This window comes from Dendropsophus ebraccatus, chromosome 1 (assembly GCF_027789765.1).
Source record: "Dendropsophus ebraccatus isolate aDenEbr1 chromosome 1, aDenEbr1.pat, whole genome shotgun sequence".
NCBI classification, from domain to species: domain Eukaryota; kingdom Metazoa; phylum Chordata; class Amphibia; order Anura; family Hylidae; genus Dendropsophus; species Dendropsophus ebraccatus.
The window spans coordinates 20,040,261-20,058,960 of record NC_091454.1 but is presented as its reverse complement, the minus strand read 5'-3'; the positions used below and the strand labels follow the sequence as shown (position 1 = coordinate 20,058,960).

The window sequence follows — 18,700 nt, the reverse complement described above, 5'->3', positions numbered from 1 at the left end:
CTATGAATGATCGCCTTTGCCGCGCCTGCGCACTTCGCCCTAACAGAATCAGAGTAGGTAGAGCAGCGCGACCAGCAGCATAGGAGTTACAGGGCTGGTCAGTGTGACGGCGCATGCGCATATAGAGTGGTTGTGTGAGTATGTAATGAAAAGGGTTTTGCTTCTAGTTTATAGGTAAGTTGGCTGCACTTTCTGCTCAGACATGGACGTGGACACCGTGCTGGAGAGAGTCAGACCGGGGAACCATGAGGAGACTGAATCAGCTCTGAAGGAATACAATGAGCAGGTAATGCCATCCCCTGCATTGTATGATGTGCTGCCATTGCATTGTATACTATGCTGGGCTGCAGTGTAGCATCAGGCTCTGCCTATTGCACTGTGCAGGTAGGAGTACAACCCCCAATATGCTTTATTTCTATAGCAACTACATATTCTTTAGTGCATTTCCATGTATACTTCCTGTTCTTATAGCGCCAACCTATTCAGTAGCGTATTCACTATATACATGCACTATGTCGGCTTTGGGTGGATTTGAACCTAGGCCGTGGTGTTGTACATTTGCTACCATATAGGATGTGCAATTGCGATGCCCATTTTCCCATCATGCATTATGATAGGATTCTTTGTAGCCTGTAAAGTACAAATCGTGTTGGGGGCGAGAAAAAAAAAAATGGCGGCTAGAGTCACATGTACCGGGTCCGGGGTCAGGTGAGCGTCAATAGGGGGGGTATACATTGTGGTCCTGGCCCGGTGATATATGGACTTGTGCAACCACATGGCCCTATTATCCTAGGGCGGGGGTAGGGAACCTTGGCACTCTCTAGCTGTTGCAAAACTACAACTCCCATCATGCCTGGACAGCCAAAGCTTTAGCTTTGGCTGTCCAGGCATGATGGGAGTTGTGGTTTTGCAACGGCTGGAGAGCCAAGGTTCCCTACCTCTGCCCTAGTGTGAACCCAACCGTGTGTGTGGCTGGTAAATCAAGGAGCTGCATACAATCCAGACAAGGAATAGAAGCCACTTAAGTTGTTGCTTTTTTTTTTTTTATTAAAGTTACAAAAATTTGAATTCAAATTTGTTGGCTGCAACGGGCGACTGCTGCGCTTTAGCTTTGCGCTAGGTGTGATATATCACTCCCATCGCGTCTATGGGCATCAAGTAGGGAGTAGAGTTGAGCAAATTTCGAGCGTGCTTGGATTCGCCCAAACTCGACCGTGTGATATTTGATTACCGGTAGCTGAAGTTGAATGCGGCCCTAGGGAGTCTTGGAAAGCATGGGTACGGTCATAGGCCATGTGCACACTTAGTATGAGTCCGGCCGTTCCGTGACCCGGCCGGGTCACGGAACGCCCGGTCTCAGAAAAGATCATCCCGGCCGGATGATCTTTAGCGCTGCAGAGTTCTGATGCATTTGAACTCCCTACAGCACACAATGGCGCGTACATAGTGTGCACAGGGTTTTCTGAAGCTGCTATTCAATGAATGGCGGCCGCAGAAAACTGACATGTCTGTTTTCTACGGCGCCGCTAGAGATCCTGGCCGGAGCATATACCATGTGTATACGCTTGGGCCGGGATTCCGTTTTCATTTTAATCACAGCCGTTGTTACAATCGGCAACAACGGACGTACTTTTATGAAAATATACGTTGTGTGAACAGGGCCATAGGCTGTATCCATGTTTTCCAGGACTCCCATCCAACTTCAGCCACCAGGAAAATCTGACCTTGCCCATTATGGCTGGTGGGAATAAGGGGAGACCTCCCTTTAGAGAAGGCTCCGCTCCGCTGGTGGGGTATGTCTCTGTTTTTTGAGGCCAAGGCCAGGAATGGGTTTACTAGGAGATGGTTTAGCATTTCCTTTATACACGTCCCCTGTTTGGCTTCAGAAACATAAGAACGTTTGCACCCTGTCAGGATTGGAGAAGCGTCTGATCTCAGCTGCTTTGGTTGAGTTTTCATAGCGTTTCAAAGGGTCCTTTTAGATCCCCATATAAACACCCTGTAAAAAACAGCATACCGACATACACCACAACGTGATCCAGATAGGCCTAATAAGTTTAAAGGGGTTATCCAATGCTACAGAAACATGGCCACTTTTCCCCCTCTCTTGTCTCCAGATTGGGTGGGGTTTGCCATTAAGCTCCAATTACTTCAATAGAACTGAGTTTTAAAACCTGTACCCAAACTGGAGACAAGAGTGGGGGGAAAGTGGCCATGTTTTTGTAGCGCTGGATAACCCCTTTAATGGACTGCGTGTTTAAAGGGGTTATCCAGCGCTACAAAAACATGGCCACTTTTCCCCCTCTCTTGTCTCCAGATTGGGTGGGGTTTCAAACTCAGTTCCATTGAAGTAATTTGAGCTTAATTAATTAAGAGAGGGGGAAAAGTGGCCATGTTTTTGCAGCGCTGGATAACCCCTTTTAACTAGCGATTGTAAGGTCTGTTTCTTGAATGTATACTGCTATTGGAAAGTGGACAAAAAATGTCTGTTGAACTGGATGGGCCCATTAGGAGTACATTGCAGTGTGCATTGGCATACCTTTTAACCCTGTGGGCCCTTCAAATGTGATATAAACCTGTCCTTAAAGGGGTTATCCAGACTTAAAAAATAAATAAAAAAATCTGTCCGTGTTGTTCCAGCACCACTCTTGTCCTCGGTTTGGCTTTCGTGACTCCATTATATTGAAATGAATGGAGCTGACTTTCAATACCACACGCAACCTTAGGACATGGGTGGTGCTGTTTAAAGCGGTTTTACCACTAATGCCACTCATCATCTATTAGCTAGGTATCGGTCTGACCACTTGGACCTTGTCTCTTACGCTGCCCCCATCCTGTGAGCTGATACTCTGAGCTGAGAAAGATAGTACTTAGATTGTCTTAATCAGGCCTATAGATTAGAATAGACCCCCTTTTTGGTTCCTGCCGTTGGATCTCCAGTTATCAGGCAAATTATTTGTGGCAAAACCAGTTTGATGGGCTTTAATATTCCCAGCGGATTGAAGGGACCGCTGTGGTCACTGTTTACCTGGCACAGCGCCATACATTTTGTAGTGGCAGTGCCTGGTATTGCGGCCTTCTGCAATAAGACCCAGGTTAGGAGACATCGCATTAGAGTTATGATCCACCTATCTGATTTGATTCTTGGGGGGGAAAAAAGTAGACTTGGCATTTTGGATCTCTGCATCATTTGTCCACTATGCGCTAGTGGTACCCCAGCAGTATGCCATAGCCTATTATGGTGGAACCTCTTTAGGTATCTTGTTTTTCTTACACGGACGCCATAACCTGGGTATATATCATTTTACATTCATCTATGTTTCAATGAGTTGGCGTATCTTATATCTGAGGAGACTGCTTACCCAAAAGTATTGTTATACAGGTATGTGAGGTCAGGTATATTTCTAAAAGAAACCTGAAGCCCTGGATACCTCCTGAACCCTGTTCATATTACGCTTTGAGCCTCTGAACAGGATGTAGAAATACTTCACATTAGAGGATGGATGACATAGTGGATAATCCCTGGTGATCATATGCTGATAATCACTGTGTACATACATTACTGATCCTGAGTTACATCCTGTATTATACTCCAGAGCTGCACTCACTATTGTACTGGTGGGGTCACTGTGTACATTACATTACTGATCCTGAGTTACATCCTGTGTTATACCCCAGAGTTGCACACACTATTCTGCTGGTGGGGTCACTGTGTACATATACATTACTGATCCTGAGTTACATCCTGTGTTATACCCCAGAGCTGCACTCACTATTCTGCTGATGGGGATCACTGTGTACATACATTACATTACTGATCCTGAGTTACATCCGGTGTTATACCCCAGAGCTGCACTCACTATTCTGCTGATGGGGTTCACTGTGTATATACATACATTACTTATTCTGTACTGATCCTGAGTTACATCCTGTATTATACCCCAGAGCTGCACTCACTATTCTGCTGGTGTCCTCCATAGGAGCTGAAGAAAGCTGCTAGTAGTGTATCTGTCTCTAATCTTATTGTTTTCATGACATCCAGCAGAATAGTGAATGCAGCTCTGGAGCATAAAGCAGACTTTAGCTTGGATGTTTTCACAGAACGGCTTCACACATATAGGTTATTGTTTTTGTAGAAGAATTTTAATGTGGTATGGGAGGAATCCCTTACACCCATCACTCACACTCCTGTGTTCCCCTCAGAGGGATCATTTCCTTCAGAACAGAAGCTATTCAAATGAATTGACGTCATGCCCCGCTCTTGTATACATGGAGCAGCCTTTCAGGAAGCGGCTTATGGCTGTTCTATAACTGCTGTATACAGCCCTCCCTGCACCACCAGCTATATCAGCCTTGTCTACACAGAGAAATATCCTCCCCTAATAACGTACAGCAATACATATAATAAACAATGTCTGTATCCCCAGTAAGCCACATGGACAGGTTTTGTGTTCTTCTGACATTCCCTAAAAGGCTATGTCTGCCTTTGCGACCCCTTAAATGTAAGGGGGGCAGTAAAAATGTTGTACTATCTAATGCTCCTGTGCTGGCCTTGTGTCTCCATGGTAGCAGACAACAAACAAATTCTGCGTAGTCAGATCCTGCAGTCTTAGGACCCTCTTGGGCCCCAAACCCTAGGAACCCAGCCCTTAGGGTCCTTTTAGATGTCTCTGTATGGGAACTTGTAGATCATCGGCACTCGTTTGCAGTGCCTTTACACGGCACAACTAATGGAGCGGCCGGGCTGCATGAACGATTCCTGTATCGTTCGTGCAGCCTTTTAAATACGTTGCTCTCAGCCACACATCCCCCCTTTACATGGGGATGTGTGGCCGGTAAAGGATGATTTATAAGGCTGCTTAAAGGACGTGATCAGCCAACAAGTCGTTTTTTTTCCCAGGCTCCTCAGCTGATCGCTGACTCTTTTACACAGGCCGATCATCGTCCCAAGGAGCGATTCCACCAACATTCATTGACGAAAATTGGCCCGTGTAAAATGGCCCTTAGTCTCCTACTTTTGCACACTTAACGTAAGTTTGATGGGATAGGCCAAAGTAGAGGACAGATAGAAAGGTGCATGACTACAAAGTTTGTAGTCTGTTACCAAGGCAACACATATGAGCCATGTGTTCTTTCAGGATGCCCTAATAAAACACATATGGCTTCAAAGATACCTTAATTTTTTTTTTTTTTTACTTCTGATATATATCTCTACATTTTTTTTATTGGTGGGGGTCTGGGTGTTGAACCAAGCGGAAGTGAAGGGGCATAGTGCCCAGCTGGGCAATTTTTTCTGTTTGTTTTAGCCACACTAGATTCCTGAATGGACACCCCCTTTAAAGGGAACCAATCACTTTAAATATCGATATAGCGCTACTTGCCAGTACATCAGTGACCACACTTCCTAAACACATAACTATGCCCTGTAACCCTGCCCGGTATGATCAGAAAACTTATTTTGAAAAAGTTTAGTGCTATATATAAAATGTGGCCCAACTAGTCATCTGGACATTGTGGCGGGGGCAAGTAGTCGTGCGTGGTCCCCGGGCGTGCCAGCGCTGTAATCACACTGCCTCTGGGCGTGATCCACAACGCTTTATCAGCCATAGTTGCAGGAGGTGGTCCTCTATTTTGTCTGCACTCCGATCTGATCGTTAGCGTATGTTCACACTGAGGAATCCGCAGGATCTGCTCTTAATCTCCGCTTGAAATTCCTCCCGTAGAATATGTACAGAGCAATGTCCCATTGTGTTCAGTGGGATTTCCATTCTGTCGTTTTCTGTTGCGGATTCGCTTTCTGCCCAAAGTATTTGTCAATTCTTAGGGCGGATTCCGCTAGAATAGGGCCTGAATTCTGCTTGTATTCCGCTTGAATTCTGAGAAATTTCAAGCAGAAAACTTCCCTCAGTGTGAACATACCCTTACAGTGGACATGTGCATTACAGCAGCGTCCTATTCCGCTGTGATGACATGGAAGCGCCGACTCTTTGGAGGTCTACCTCCTGCAACGTATGGCTGATACATCACTGTTAATCATGCCTAGAGGGGGTGTGGTTACAGTGCTGGCACGCCCAGGGGAACGCGGCTACTTGCCCCAGCTGCAACGCCCAGATGACTACATATAATCCGTGACTTTTTTTAAAGTAAGTTTCCAGATGATACTAGACAGGGGCACAGGTTTATGTTTAGGAAGTGTGCTTGGCGATGTACCGTCATGTTTACTTAATTGATTTTTTTTTTGTAATTGGTTCCCTTTAAGCATCCCCGTTGGCCCCATTTTATCCCCCCCCTATCTCCGTTCTCCTGCTCTCTATAGTTACAGTAATAGAAGACTTTGCCCCCGTATTGGTCGCTCACCATATGTTGGCAGCATGTGGCTTCTGAACTCCCGATACATTAGCAGGTCTGTTCTGCTCATTTATCTCGGAGAAGCATTAGAAACACACGTCACCGCTGCTTTGCATAAAGGAAGTGTTTGATCTGTGGCGGATGACGTACTTTGTGATCTTTGCGAGCCCAGCCTGAACTGTGAGGAGCTGCGTGTGGCAGGCCGGCTCCTGCCATTACAGCTTTTTATTTATTAATGCCTTTCAGTATACATTCGCCAGTGTTTAAAAAGAACATTTTTTTTTTTTTATGTTAAATCTTAAATTAAAAAATGATGAGTTTTTCAGGAAGGGACTGAAACGCGTCGCTGTATTGTGTTGCTGGCGTCCACAATGAACTCTGCGGGGAGGAGGCTGCCGTATAAATAAATAAACAGGACTTGGAGTCAACTTTCACACTTAATGAGCGAGAACTTGGCACTGGGTGTACTTTGGCTTTGGAGTTGTATTTAACTCTTTGACGTGTTTTTAGTTTTTTTTTTTTTTTTTTTTTTTTTTTACGGAACTGTTAGTAATATATTAGTTTGGATTTTATTCCATGTTGGAGTTCCCCTTTAAGTTGTGATTGGTCTTGCAGAATCCACCCTTGTTGGCAGGTAAACACATTCAGTGCGGTTATTTCCACACCGTAGCCTAGAGGCACACATGACGCCAATGAGCTGTAACCATGTGATGTGCTTTTGTCTCCGTCCCGTTGGGGATAATTCCTCGATGCCAGAAAGCAAATGGCTAGGGACGGCTCCGAGGCTTACACATTCAGGCTTGTCTGAATACAGAACACACAGCAGACCCCTCCTAATGAAAAAACAGGAGTAGTTGCCAATAGCAACAAATCAGGTTCCAGCTTTCATTTTCTAGAGGCCTTTTTTTTAAATGAAAGAAGCAATCTGATTGGTTGCTACAAGCAAATGCTCCACGGCTTCTTTGCACAAGGTTTGGTAAATAATTCCTTTATATAACAACATATTGCGCAGGGCTAGACAGCACAGAAATCGATGTGGCGAACCTGGGCTGGACCCCTTCCTGGCTAGTGACTTCTATCTGTGTGGGGACCCTGGGCCCGGACCCCTTCCTGGCTAGTGACTTCTATCTGTGCGGGGACCCTGGGCCGGACCCCTTCCTGGCTAGTGTCGTCTGTGTAGGGACCCAGGGCCAGACCCCTTCCTGGCTAGTGTCGTTTGTGTAGAGACCCAGGGCCGGACCCGTTCCTGGATAGTGACCTTTTCCTGTGTGAGGGCCCTGGGCTGGACCCCTTCCTGGCTAATGATGTCTATCTGTGTGGGCACCCTGGGCCGGATCCCTTCCTGGCTAGTGACGTCTATCTGTGTGGGCACCCTGGGCCGGACCCCTTCCTGGCTAGTGACGTCTATCTGTGTGGGCACCCTGGGCCGGACCCCTTCCTGGCTAGTGACGTCTATCTGTGTGGGCACCCTGGGCCGGATCCCTTCCTGGATAGTGACCTTTTTCTGCGTGAGAACCCTTGGCTGCGGGAGGGCCCTGGTCCGTACCCCTTCCTGGCTAATGATGTCTGTGTGGGCACCCTTGGCCGGACCCCTTCCTGGCTAGTGACGTCTATCTGTGTGGGCACCCTGGGCCGGACCCCTTCCTGGCTAGTGACGTCTATCTGTGTGGGCACCCTGGGCCGGACCCCTTCCTGGCTAGTGACGTCTATCTGTGTGGGCACCCTGGGCCGGACCCCTTCCTGGCTAGTGACGTCCATCTGTGTGGGCACCCTGGGCCGGACCCCTTCCTGGCTAGTGACCTTTTTGATGTGCGAGGACCCTGGGATGGACCTCTCCTGCGTGTGGACCATAGCTCCTTAGGAGCCTGTGTAAAGCTAATCTAGTTTACGTCCCTGTAACATGGACGGCCCAAGATGACCTCCTTTACCAGACCCCAGCTGAGTAAAGTGTGTGATGTTGGTGCTCATGGACTGTATTCGCTCCTGATTATAGAGGCCGCTGTATTCTCCCTTCTAGTAATGACTGGGAAATCTCTGACAGGGTTATTGCACTACAGTGATAATCTATGGACGTGCTCAGACATCTCGGCTCCTACTGTAGCCTAATGGCCATAAATCTGCTGCACCCAGCGTGTCTGATCCCAGCATAATAGAAGTGTAGCACATTGGACTCTTCGCAGTGTGTCAGGATGGCCGACCCGTATTTTCTAGTTTTCTTATAAGCCTTAGGTCATCCCAGTTTTCAGGATCGTTGCTTGCTGTCAGTGAATGAAGCTGTACCTCTCCACCCTGGACAATGGAGAGGTGTGGGCGTTATCATGTATATATATTGCTGACCCCTGGGCGTCCATTTCACCAAAGCAGTCACCAGAGCAGGTCATGTTCCAGCAGCTGTTTTTGGTTTTCTGCTGGTTCTCCCATTGCTCTAGCCGTTATATTTGGCTGTGACGTGTATATTATATATTGTGTATTTTGTATGTTGATTGTTCTTGTGATTTCTTTTCTCCTATTAATTCGCATATATTTTCTCCACACAGAATCGCTCCATGTTTCAGTTCGATCCAGCCGATGTAGAAAAGAGAAAGGCAAGTATCAGTCGCTTTTACAGAGATTGTCCAGGCTTAGAAAAACATGGCCGCTTTCTTCCATACACAGCACCACTCCTGTCCTCAGTTTGAGTGTGGTATTGCAGCTCAGTTTTGAAGTGAATTAAACGGAATTGTTATACCACACACATCCTGAGGACAGGGGTGGCGCTGTTTTTGCAAGAAAGTAGCTAGGCTTTTCTAATCCTGGATAATCTCTTTAGGGGATTCCCAATTTTACTGACTGTTCCCTCAACGTCATGTGATTTCACATGCAACTCATGAACATATTAACTCAATTTTACATGCACCTCATGAACATATTAACTTAAATAAAGTTTTATTTTATTTTTTTTAACCCTGCAATTGTGTATTTAATAGAAATGCAGAAAAAGCCCCCCTGGTACATCTAGTCTGCCCCTTTTAGTATTTCCTTTCTCATTCTCTTAGGATAGATATATCCCAGTCGTGGTAATTATGTATACTTTTTAAAGGGAACCTGTTACCAAGACAATGCTATCTAATCTATCGCCATCATGTTATAGAGCAGGAAGAGCTGAGCGGATTGATATATAACTTTGTTGGAAAAGATTCAGTATAACTTGTTGATTGAAATCCCTGATCATTCTGTGTTATGGAGTCCAGTGGGCGGTGTCACTCAATGGCAGGACTCCTTAGCATGGAAACATCAGAGATTTTAATAAATAAATTACAAGTTATACTGAATCTTTTCCCATAAAGATATATATCAATCTGCTCAGCTCCTTCTGCTGTATATCATGATGCTGATAGCTTAGATAGCATTTTCATGGTGATGGGTTCCCTTTAAGGATTTGGCAGGGGGCATCTGATTTTTATTGAAGAGACTTGGCTGTTTGGAGGTTGACAGGCAATGCTCCATGGGAAAAAAAAAATGTTAATTAGTTCTCTTCCAGAAGAGATCAATCTCTCTAGCGCCACCTAGTTATGTGCCATGTCATTGAAACAGGATGAGGGATTGCCCTTCTGTAGCCGTTTCTTTCTGATTTTTGCAGAAACTCTGTGAAGCCCTATTTGACGTCCTGGATAAAGGATCCAGCACATCCTGTCAGATTATCTGCTTGGAAGCCCTCCGCATCCTCTCCCGGGATAAGAAGGTTTTAGCTCCGGTGACCACAAAGAAAAATATGGAAATCCTGATGAAAATGGCAAAGCTGGACCCTGAAGTAAACACTCTGGGGGCCGCCGCTGACTTCCCCGTCATTGTGGAGGCATTAAAGTGCTTGTGCAATATCGTCTTTAATAGTCCCGTGGCGCAGAAGCTGAGTCTGGACCTGAACTTTGCCGCCGGCCTTTGCAGCCTGTTGGAAAAATGCATGGACGAGCGTTCGGTCAGCGACATTCGCTGCTTCGGCCTACGATTGCTGTTTCTACTTACTCTTTTACATACGGAGATCAGGGCTCAGTTAAAAAAACAACTGCAAGGACTGTCCTTACTAACACAGACCCTGGAAAGTATTGTGAATGTCCAATGGGCAGGGAAGTACCAGGCTGTTACTGACCTCAACGCCCCTGCGCTATCTGTGCAAGAGACAGACGGCACCATAGAGGCTTTAAAGGCGCTCTTTAATGTCACGCTGGACAGCTGGAACGTCCATAGTGAGGTATGGCTTTTTCTTTCAGGCATGTGTTCTGGTTGACAATAGGTTAAAGGGGTTTTCCAGCGCTACAAAAACATGGCCACTTTCTTCCAGAGACAGCACCACTCTTGTCTCCAGGTCGGGTGTGGTTTGCAATTAAAGGGATTATAAAGGGCTACAAAAACATGGCCATTTTCAGAGACCACACTACTCTTGACTCCAGTTCAGGTGCGGTTTGCAATTAAGCTCCATTCACTTCAATGGAAATGAGCATCAAAACCCCGCCCAAGCTGGAGACAAGAGTGGGGCTGTCTCTGGAAGAAAGTGGCCATGTTTTTGTAGCAATTTATAACCCCTTTTAAGCTCTATTCACTTTAATAGAACTGTGTTACAAAACCTGTACCCAAACTGGAGATAAGAGCGTTGCAGTCTCTGGAAGAAAGTGGCCATGTTTTTATAGTGCTGGATAACCCCTTTAACTGCATGAGGTTAGGGATATCAATGGATTATAGTAACAGGCACCTATTGTAAGCCCCCATTCCTGTTGAGCTTCTATACCTTATGGGCAGGCCAAAGTTTTTAGAAATTAATTTTCTAAACCAGATAATCCCTTTAAGTCCATTGCTAATTAAAAAAATCAGTGTGTAAAGTATCTGTTGTCCATATATATGACTTATTTCTACAGCGTGTGTTTCCATGGTAACAGACAACAAACCCTGTGTAGTCTGATCCTGCAGTCATTAAAATTTATTGAACCTTTCCCCATCCATATGTCTTTTTTTTGCTAACCTACCAAATGTATACTGTACTAAAGCATTAAATGAGGCCCACTAATTCACTTCATGGCTCATTGCATAAGATGGGCTCCATTGTAAGTAAGACTATGGGGCCAACAAGACTACGGGGCCAATCATATGCGATGAGCTGGGAAGTGAAGTGTTCAGCTGGGTACTTCTCCTGGTTCTGTCTAGTGATTTGGTGGGGGTCTAGACACCCAGACCCCAACTTATTAAGACTTTTGACATACCTGGGTCCTGGGACCAAGGGCAACTTCTGCAAAAACCCAAAAACATGCAGATAGGTGAAGCGCTGCGGAATAAAAAAAACAAACCGTAATGTTTATAGAAAAAAAAAGGGGGACTGGTGGAAGGATCAGACCACACAGGGTTTGTAGTCTGTTACCATGGAGACACATTGTATAGGAGACAATAACAATGAAAGCTTAGTTGCCATTGGGAATTTAGTCTATAACCCCTTCCAGCTCCTTGACATCACCATATGTCATAGTACACAGGCTCAGAAGCTGCAGCCGTGCAATTAGCAAGGTTGCTGGGTGGTGACTCTGATCTGGACTACCTCTGTTTACATGTGCAACGTAGTAAATAGCAATCGCAGCAATTGGGCATCGTTGTTACCTTGTGACACTACGACAGCTATTGGCGTAACAAAGGCAACGACTGCATGCCTATAGGGCCTGGCCTAAGGCAGCATAGCCTGCGGTGCTGTTACTGCAAGGGATGTTCCCGAAAAGATATGAAAGAGTTATGGCCCTTGGAATGTGATGCCCTGAAGGGTTAAATATCTTTACTTGAGATTTTTTTTAGGTTTCTCCTGTACTCCTATGGGCATAGTGATATAATGTAGTGTAAGGATTCATCTCCGGCACCTCGGTGCCCCCCCCCCTCCCTTCCGCTCATCTTATGAGATGTGATGTGGATGTACCCGCTGTATACATTAGCCCAACATCACATTACAATGCACAATGGACATGAAAGGCACAAATGGACTTCCACAATTTCCTGTGGCTGGTGATACGTAATGGACGGTTCTCCCCGCGGGCATCAGCTCATGTATCTCATGTCTTCCCTGTAGTATCGCTGGATATCTTGTTAGTATTGTACAACAAGTGGACAACATAAGGGATAAAGGGGTTACCGTAAGATTAAAGTGTCACTGGCGTTTACATTTTTTCCCCAGAAATCAATGGTACAGGCGATTTTAAGAAACGTTGTAATTGGGGTTTATTAGCCGAAAAATGCATTTTGTATCATGAAAACGCAGTTTGCCGCTCTCCCCCGTGAGAGGGGAGGGGAGGGGTGGAGGGAGATGGGGCACCAAAATAGGACAGCAAAGAGTTAATTTACAGCTACATCACCGGGCTATCTCCTCTGAAGTCAGCGCTGACCTCTGAATACCGGCTTTCACACAGGTCCCGCTATGTAATCCTTTGTTCTCTGCTCTCGGCTGGTGACTAATCTCCCTTTTCCCCCCTTCCCTTTCCATAGGTTACACAGGGCACAACTAATGTAAAGGAGTCGAGATTTCCTGATAATGAGCAGTGAATGAGAGAGGGAAGGGGGGGGGGCTGGGTAAAGTCTTTTTGAATGCAGATAATGGCAGATTTGCCTAATAAACCCAATTACAAAGTTTCTTAAAATCGTCATTGTCAGTGGAACTACTAACATTGCAGAAGTCCCATAGTGGATGAAACCTATAACCTTCCTGCTTACAGCAGCTCAGATCTCAGCTTCCTCGTCTACTCTTTATATTACAGGCATATCCGCGCTTTATATTACAGATTGAGATGGATGTCAGTCAGACTTTGCTATAATCTTATGTGGTTTATTTTAAAGTTTTGCCATTTAACCTTAACAATTTTATTTTTAATCCCTTTTATCTTCCGCACAGAATGACGCGCATCAGTTCCGTCACCTGACCGCTATTTTACGCCATATTTTACTATCTCGGGGTCCATCCGAAGACAAAACGGAGGAGCTGCACAGGTCAGTATATACTATATATCTGTGACTTTCGGTGCCCATAACTGCGCTGACTATTCTTCCTTCTAGGGGCCAGCACCTCCAGCTGAGCCTTTGCCTTGTGGCGTTTGACTTCAGTATAATACAAGAACAGCTTAAAGGGGAACTAGCAGCAGGTTAAACAAATCTAACCTGCTGATAGCCCCCTAATAGCGCAGGGGATGGAAGGTGTGTGTCTTACCTTCCTCCTCGGCGCCGGTCCTGCGCTGTTAGGGCTCATGCACACTGAACAAGAGGGGAGGATTCCGCTTAAAAATCCGCCCGTTTAAATTGAACAGAGCAATTTCCATTGTTTTCAATGGGCTTTGCGTCCGTAAATTTCCATCGCGGATCTGCTTTCCGCCCAAAGTTACATGTTACTACTTTGGGCGGATTCCGCTAGAGGGATTCCATAGAAGTTAATGGAGTGTGAAATTCTACTTGAATTCTGTGTGCATTCCACTCGAATTCCGCTCCTATTCTGCCACAGCAGAATAGAAGAGGAATTTCAAGCAGAAATCTTTCTTCTTCAATTCCTTGTCTTTTGCTCAGTGTGCATTAGCCCTTAGTCGGGGAAAAAGTATGGTACTCTCTGGCGCATTTAGGGGTGGCCCGTCATCCGGCCTGCCACTTCTAATGATAATCAATGGAGAGAATGGGCAAGATGACGCGGCAGTGCTCCTAACCGTTCTCCAGAGAGGAGTTTACCCCGACTAACAGCACAGGACCGGCACCGAGGAGGAAGATAAGGAGACATACCTTCCTCATCAGCATCCCCGGCGCCATAGGGGGCTATCAGCAGGTTAGATTTGTCTAACTTGCTGATAGTTCCCCTTTAAAACCAACAGAATAAGATACCCTCTTGTAGAGCAATTCTCCTTATTATCTCATACAAGGGAGGGGTGGGGGGGTCTTGAGTGAGCCGGAATCATGATAAAGTTTGTCATTTTATACATAAGTTTCTAGGAGGAATAACAGAGGAACAACACAAAATTCTAGGAAAAGCCGCTGCAGCATTGTGGGTTATACGCGTCAGGAGAGCTAAAAGTCTATCTTTGGATCAGAAACCAGGTCAGATCTAGCAGGATGCAGTTGGAGCCTGTAATATCCAGTGATCCTGCAGAGAAGGAAAAGCTTATGGGAGGCAAGATGGCAGGGGAAGGGATTTTTTTTTACGTCATCAGGCATGTCAAAAGTTGCTGATCACAGCGGGTCTCATCAGGTGTGTCAAAAGTTGTTGATCACAGCGGGTCTCACTGCTGTAAGCCACTGACATGACACATGTCCTAGCCCTATCTCTGTAACGGCTATTCTTATATAAGTCTGAGACTACATGGTCAGAATTAGTGGATGGCAGTCTCTCCCCAGCTATATCTCCCAATCACACTGGGATCAGTAACTTTTGAAGTGCCTGACATGTCAAGTTATTTTTGATGAAAGGGAACCTGACATAAATTCCCTTTGCTTGAATCAGGAGTCATTGGGGTGGTTCCCAGCAGCTCCGCCCCCTTCAGTCTTGATTGATTGACAGATTTCTCTCTGTTAGATATAGGGAGAGATCTATCAATGAAATTCTGGCTAAGTGATGAACTTTACATGATAAAATTCCACCTTTCTACAAGCATATGGTTAGTACATTGCAGCGAGTGATGTGGGCTCCTAAGCCCTCCCTAATAGAAGTGGCAGAAAAATCTAGAAAAAAAAAAACAAAATTTGCCTAGAACAATTTTTACTATAGGGTTACAGAATTTTGCTGGACACTAAGGGCCCTATTCCACCGGACGATTATCGTTCAGATTATCGTTAAATCGTTCGAATCCAAACGATAGTTCGTTTGAATAGCAGTTAACGATTAACGGCCGAACGAGAAATCGTTGATCGCTTTATAAGACCTGGACCTATTTCTATCGTTGCTGGTTCGCAAATTGTTCGCATTGAATAAGACGTCGTTCGCAGTAGATACGAACGCAATAGCAAAGAAAAAACGATCGCAAATACGAGTAAAAGTAACGATTATCGTTCCATGGAAATAAGTGAACGTTTCCAGGTATTTCGCAATAGCGGTCGTTTGAAATCGTTAACGATTATGCGATTGATAATCGTCCGGAGGAATAGGGCCCTAAGGAATAGGTTGATCAAAAAGCCAAAGCACCGCTCCCCTATAGTATCAGACACCAGGGAGCAGCTACTCTGACACTATATAAGCGCACGCTGGAATTAACCTCTATAAAAACTTTCCGCCTTTATCTGGCAGCCGTCCGTTATACCGTGGCTTTTTTTCCTGTCATTATCATCAATTGCCCTTAGCCTGACGTCTTCTATTGACCTCAGTGCGTCAGCAGATTCCTTGCTCTTTCTTAGACCAATATCCTCATTCCTCTGTCTATAGTGATATGATGAGTGCGAATGCTGGGAAATGTACTTGTGAAACGCGTGGTTCTATGGGGGAGACTTATCAAACATGGTGTAAAGTGAGACTGGCTCAGTTGCCCCTAGCAACCAATCAGATTCCACCTTTCTTTCCTCACAGATTCTTTGGAAAATGAAAGGTGGAATCTGATTGGTTGCTAGGGGCAACTGAGCCAGTTTCCCTTTACACCATGTTTGATAAATCTCCCCGCTATGTCTTTATTTGTCTGCGCGGGGTTCCACATTTATCCAACTTGGCTGTCCAGAAACTCTGCACATGGTGATCAAGGGTTGGAGTATTCCACTTTAGACAATCCTTACTTGTTGAAAGAAATCTAAGCTGATCATGCTGGGACCTGCTGCGATCTGTGAGGGGAAAACTAGAAGTAATTGTGCAGCTTCCCTGCAGTGCCCCCACAGGTGAAATGAAGCATTGCAGCATGGATTGTCTTTAGGGTGCAGGACAGGATAGATCCTCCATAGTACTCCAGATTATTTAACACTAGAAAAAAACCCTTTAAGTGACTGTTAGGTAGGCTACACGGACCCACTATACATTACAGCGTTGCTCCATTGGCTCATTGCTCTTCTGTTCTTTGATAAAACAGGTTCCTCCAGCTCTGAATAAATTATGAGAGAGTTCTTCCGTAACATGAGCTCATAATGGTATAAAATATACCCTCGGGCCAAGTGTGGCGATCTGTTGTGCACACTGGCACAGAAAGTTCACAATGAAGCTTAGTAGAATACATAGGAATAGTTTTTAAAACCCCAGTTAAAGGGAAACACTGCTGAAAAATGTTTCTTTCAAATCAACTGGTGTAAAAAAAGTAATATAGACCTGTAATTTACTTCTATTTAAAAATCTCCAGTACTTATCAGCTGCTGTATTTCCTGTATGAAGTGGTGGATTCTTTCCAGTCTGATACAGTGCTCTCTGCTGCCACCTCTGTCCATCTCAGGAACTGTGCAGAGCAGTAGAAAACTCCATAGAAAACCTCTTCCGTGGACAGTGGTGGCAACAGAGAGCACTGTGTCAGACTGGAGAGAATTCACCACTTCCTGCAGGACATACAGCAGCTAGTAAGTTTGGGAAGACTTGAGATTTTTAAATAGAAGTAAATTACAAATCTATATATCTTTCTGAAACCAGTTGATTTAAAAGCAACTCTAAGCCGATGCCTGTGCTCATAATATATATATATATATATATATATATATATATATATATATATATATATATATATATATATATATATATATATTTTTTTTTTATTTTTTTTACTGGTATGTGAGAGGCCACAAACATTGATGTGTCATGTAGCCATTTATTGTGTTTGTATTCAGCAATGTGGAGCATTTTGCGGTAAACTCCTCTTCATTCCCACACGGAGGTGTCCCGGAGTGCAGCCCCTGCCTAGCAGGAGGGGGTGGGGGGCACGTCGGAGTGATTAATGACCGCCGGGGAGAGAAAGGAGCACTAATGTTATTATATCCATACTGAGGGAGGAATGTGAGGACCATTGTGCTCCCAGCCCAAGGCTCTGGTACCAAGAACATTTTATACACTTGTATTCCACAAATAAAAGTGTCAGGGACCTGAGGGAGATCACTATGCACCCTCACAATTGTCCGGGCACAGCCATGCAGAAAATGTCATTTTGTCAGTGACGGGGAAGGGTTTGAGCTTGTTAGGACAATCCGGATAGCGATGGCCATGCCCCCATGTCACTGGATGTGGGTGACGTATCTGTATTCTGCCTCCCACCCCATCTTAGTAGTCGTCACTCCCTTTACTATAAGGGTCTCACTCCCAAGACCCTCAGCAAGCTGGTGGATGATTAAGCTATGCATTATACCTACAGCGCCTACTATAGGGGACATGTAGTATTACACGGTGACTGTTTACATACAAGATGGCTCTAGGGCGTCTTGGCCGTGATTGAAAATGCCGCCCTTGATTTACAGATCCAGTCTGTATAGCTGGTACGGTACTCTGACGCGTTTCAGGCAGAATTGCTGTACTAACCGGGTCTATGAATAAAGAGTAAAGGAACGTGTTTAGCCGCACCCAAGAAGCCTTGTAGCCGCCTTGTTCCTGTATATCCGTGTCTCCCCCACATCCGGGTGCTCATAGGTGCAGGGGTCTCTGCTTGCTAAGGCCATCCGTGTAATCCATGAGACTTAAAAACGTGAAAGCATCCAATAATAATGTGAATTTACAGTACTGGTAAAGCGTCCTGCTAGGCTCAGCAGCCACCCTGTGCCGCTCCACTCCAGGTGCTGGGGAAAGCTGGATCCCAGCATGTCTCCAAGTTTCCCAGGACTGGATCCAGCTTTTCCAGGCACCCAAAACGGATCGGGCCAAAGTTTGCAGGCAGGCGGCTGACAAGCTGACCGCCGAGCCTAGTGAAGCTCTATACTAGTACTGTAAATTTACTCATCAAAATTATCATTATTAAATTAGTTATTGATGATTATATTTATACAGTGTATGTGTGTATTTGTATATATGTAGATATAGATATAGATAGTGTGTGTGTGTGTGGATATAGATATATATATATATATATATATATATATATATATATATATATATATATATATCTCTATATATATCTCTATATATATCTCTATATATATCTCTATATATATCTCTATATATATCTCTATATATATCTCTATATATATCTATCTTCTTGGTTATATTGAAGAGGAGACTTTATCCAATCTCCGTTGCTGGCACTCCCACACCGGGCCTTTGAGTGCACTCCAGACTGAAGCATAGATATATATATATGGATATAGATATATAATGTATATGTGTATAGAGAGATATATATATATATATATATATATATATATATATATATATATATATATATATATATATATATATATATATATATATATATATATATATATATATATTATATAATGA

At 44.7% G+C, this 18,700-nt stretch overlaps 1 protein-coding gene across 2 annotated transcripts in view; it reads left to right on the top strand.

The window, feature by feature from the left end:
• The first annotated feature begins 107 nt into the window (after positions 1 to 107).
• RIC8B (RIC8 guanine nucleotide exchange factor B) overlaps positions 108 to 18,700 on the top strand; it is a 45,268-nt gene continuing 26,675 nt past the window's right edge. For both annotated transcript variants that reach the window (XM_069968675.1, XM_069968683.1), the window contains exons 1-4: positions 108 to 286; positions 8,886 to 8,933; positions 9,968 to 10,576; positions 13,241 to 13,335. In XM_069968675.1, coding sequence (XP_069824776.1) covers positions 203 to 286; positions 8,886 to 8,933; positions 9,968 to 10,576; positions 13,241 to 13,335 — 836 coding nt within the window. In that variant the 5' untranslated portion in view covers positions 108 to 202. The remainder of the gene's footprint in view (positions 287 to 8,885; positions 8,934 to 9,967; positions 10,577 to 13,240; positions 13,336 to 18,700) is intronic.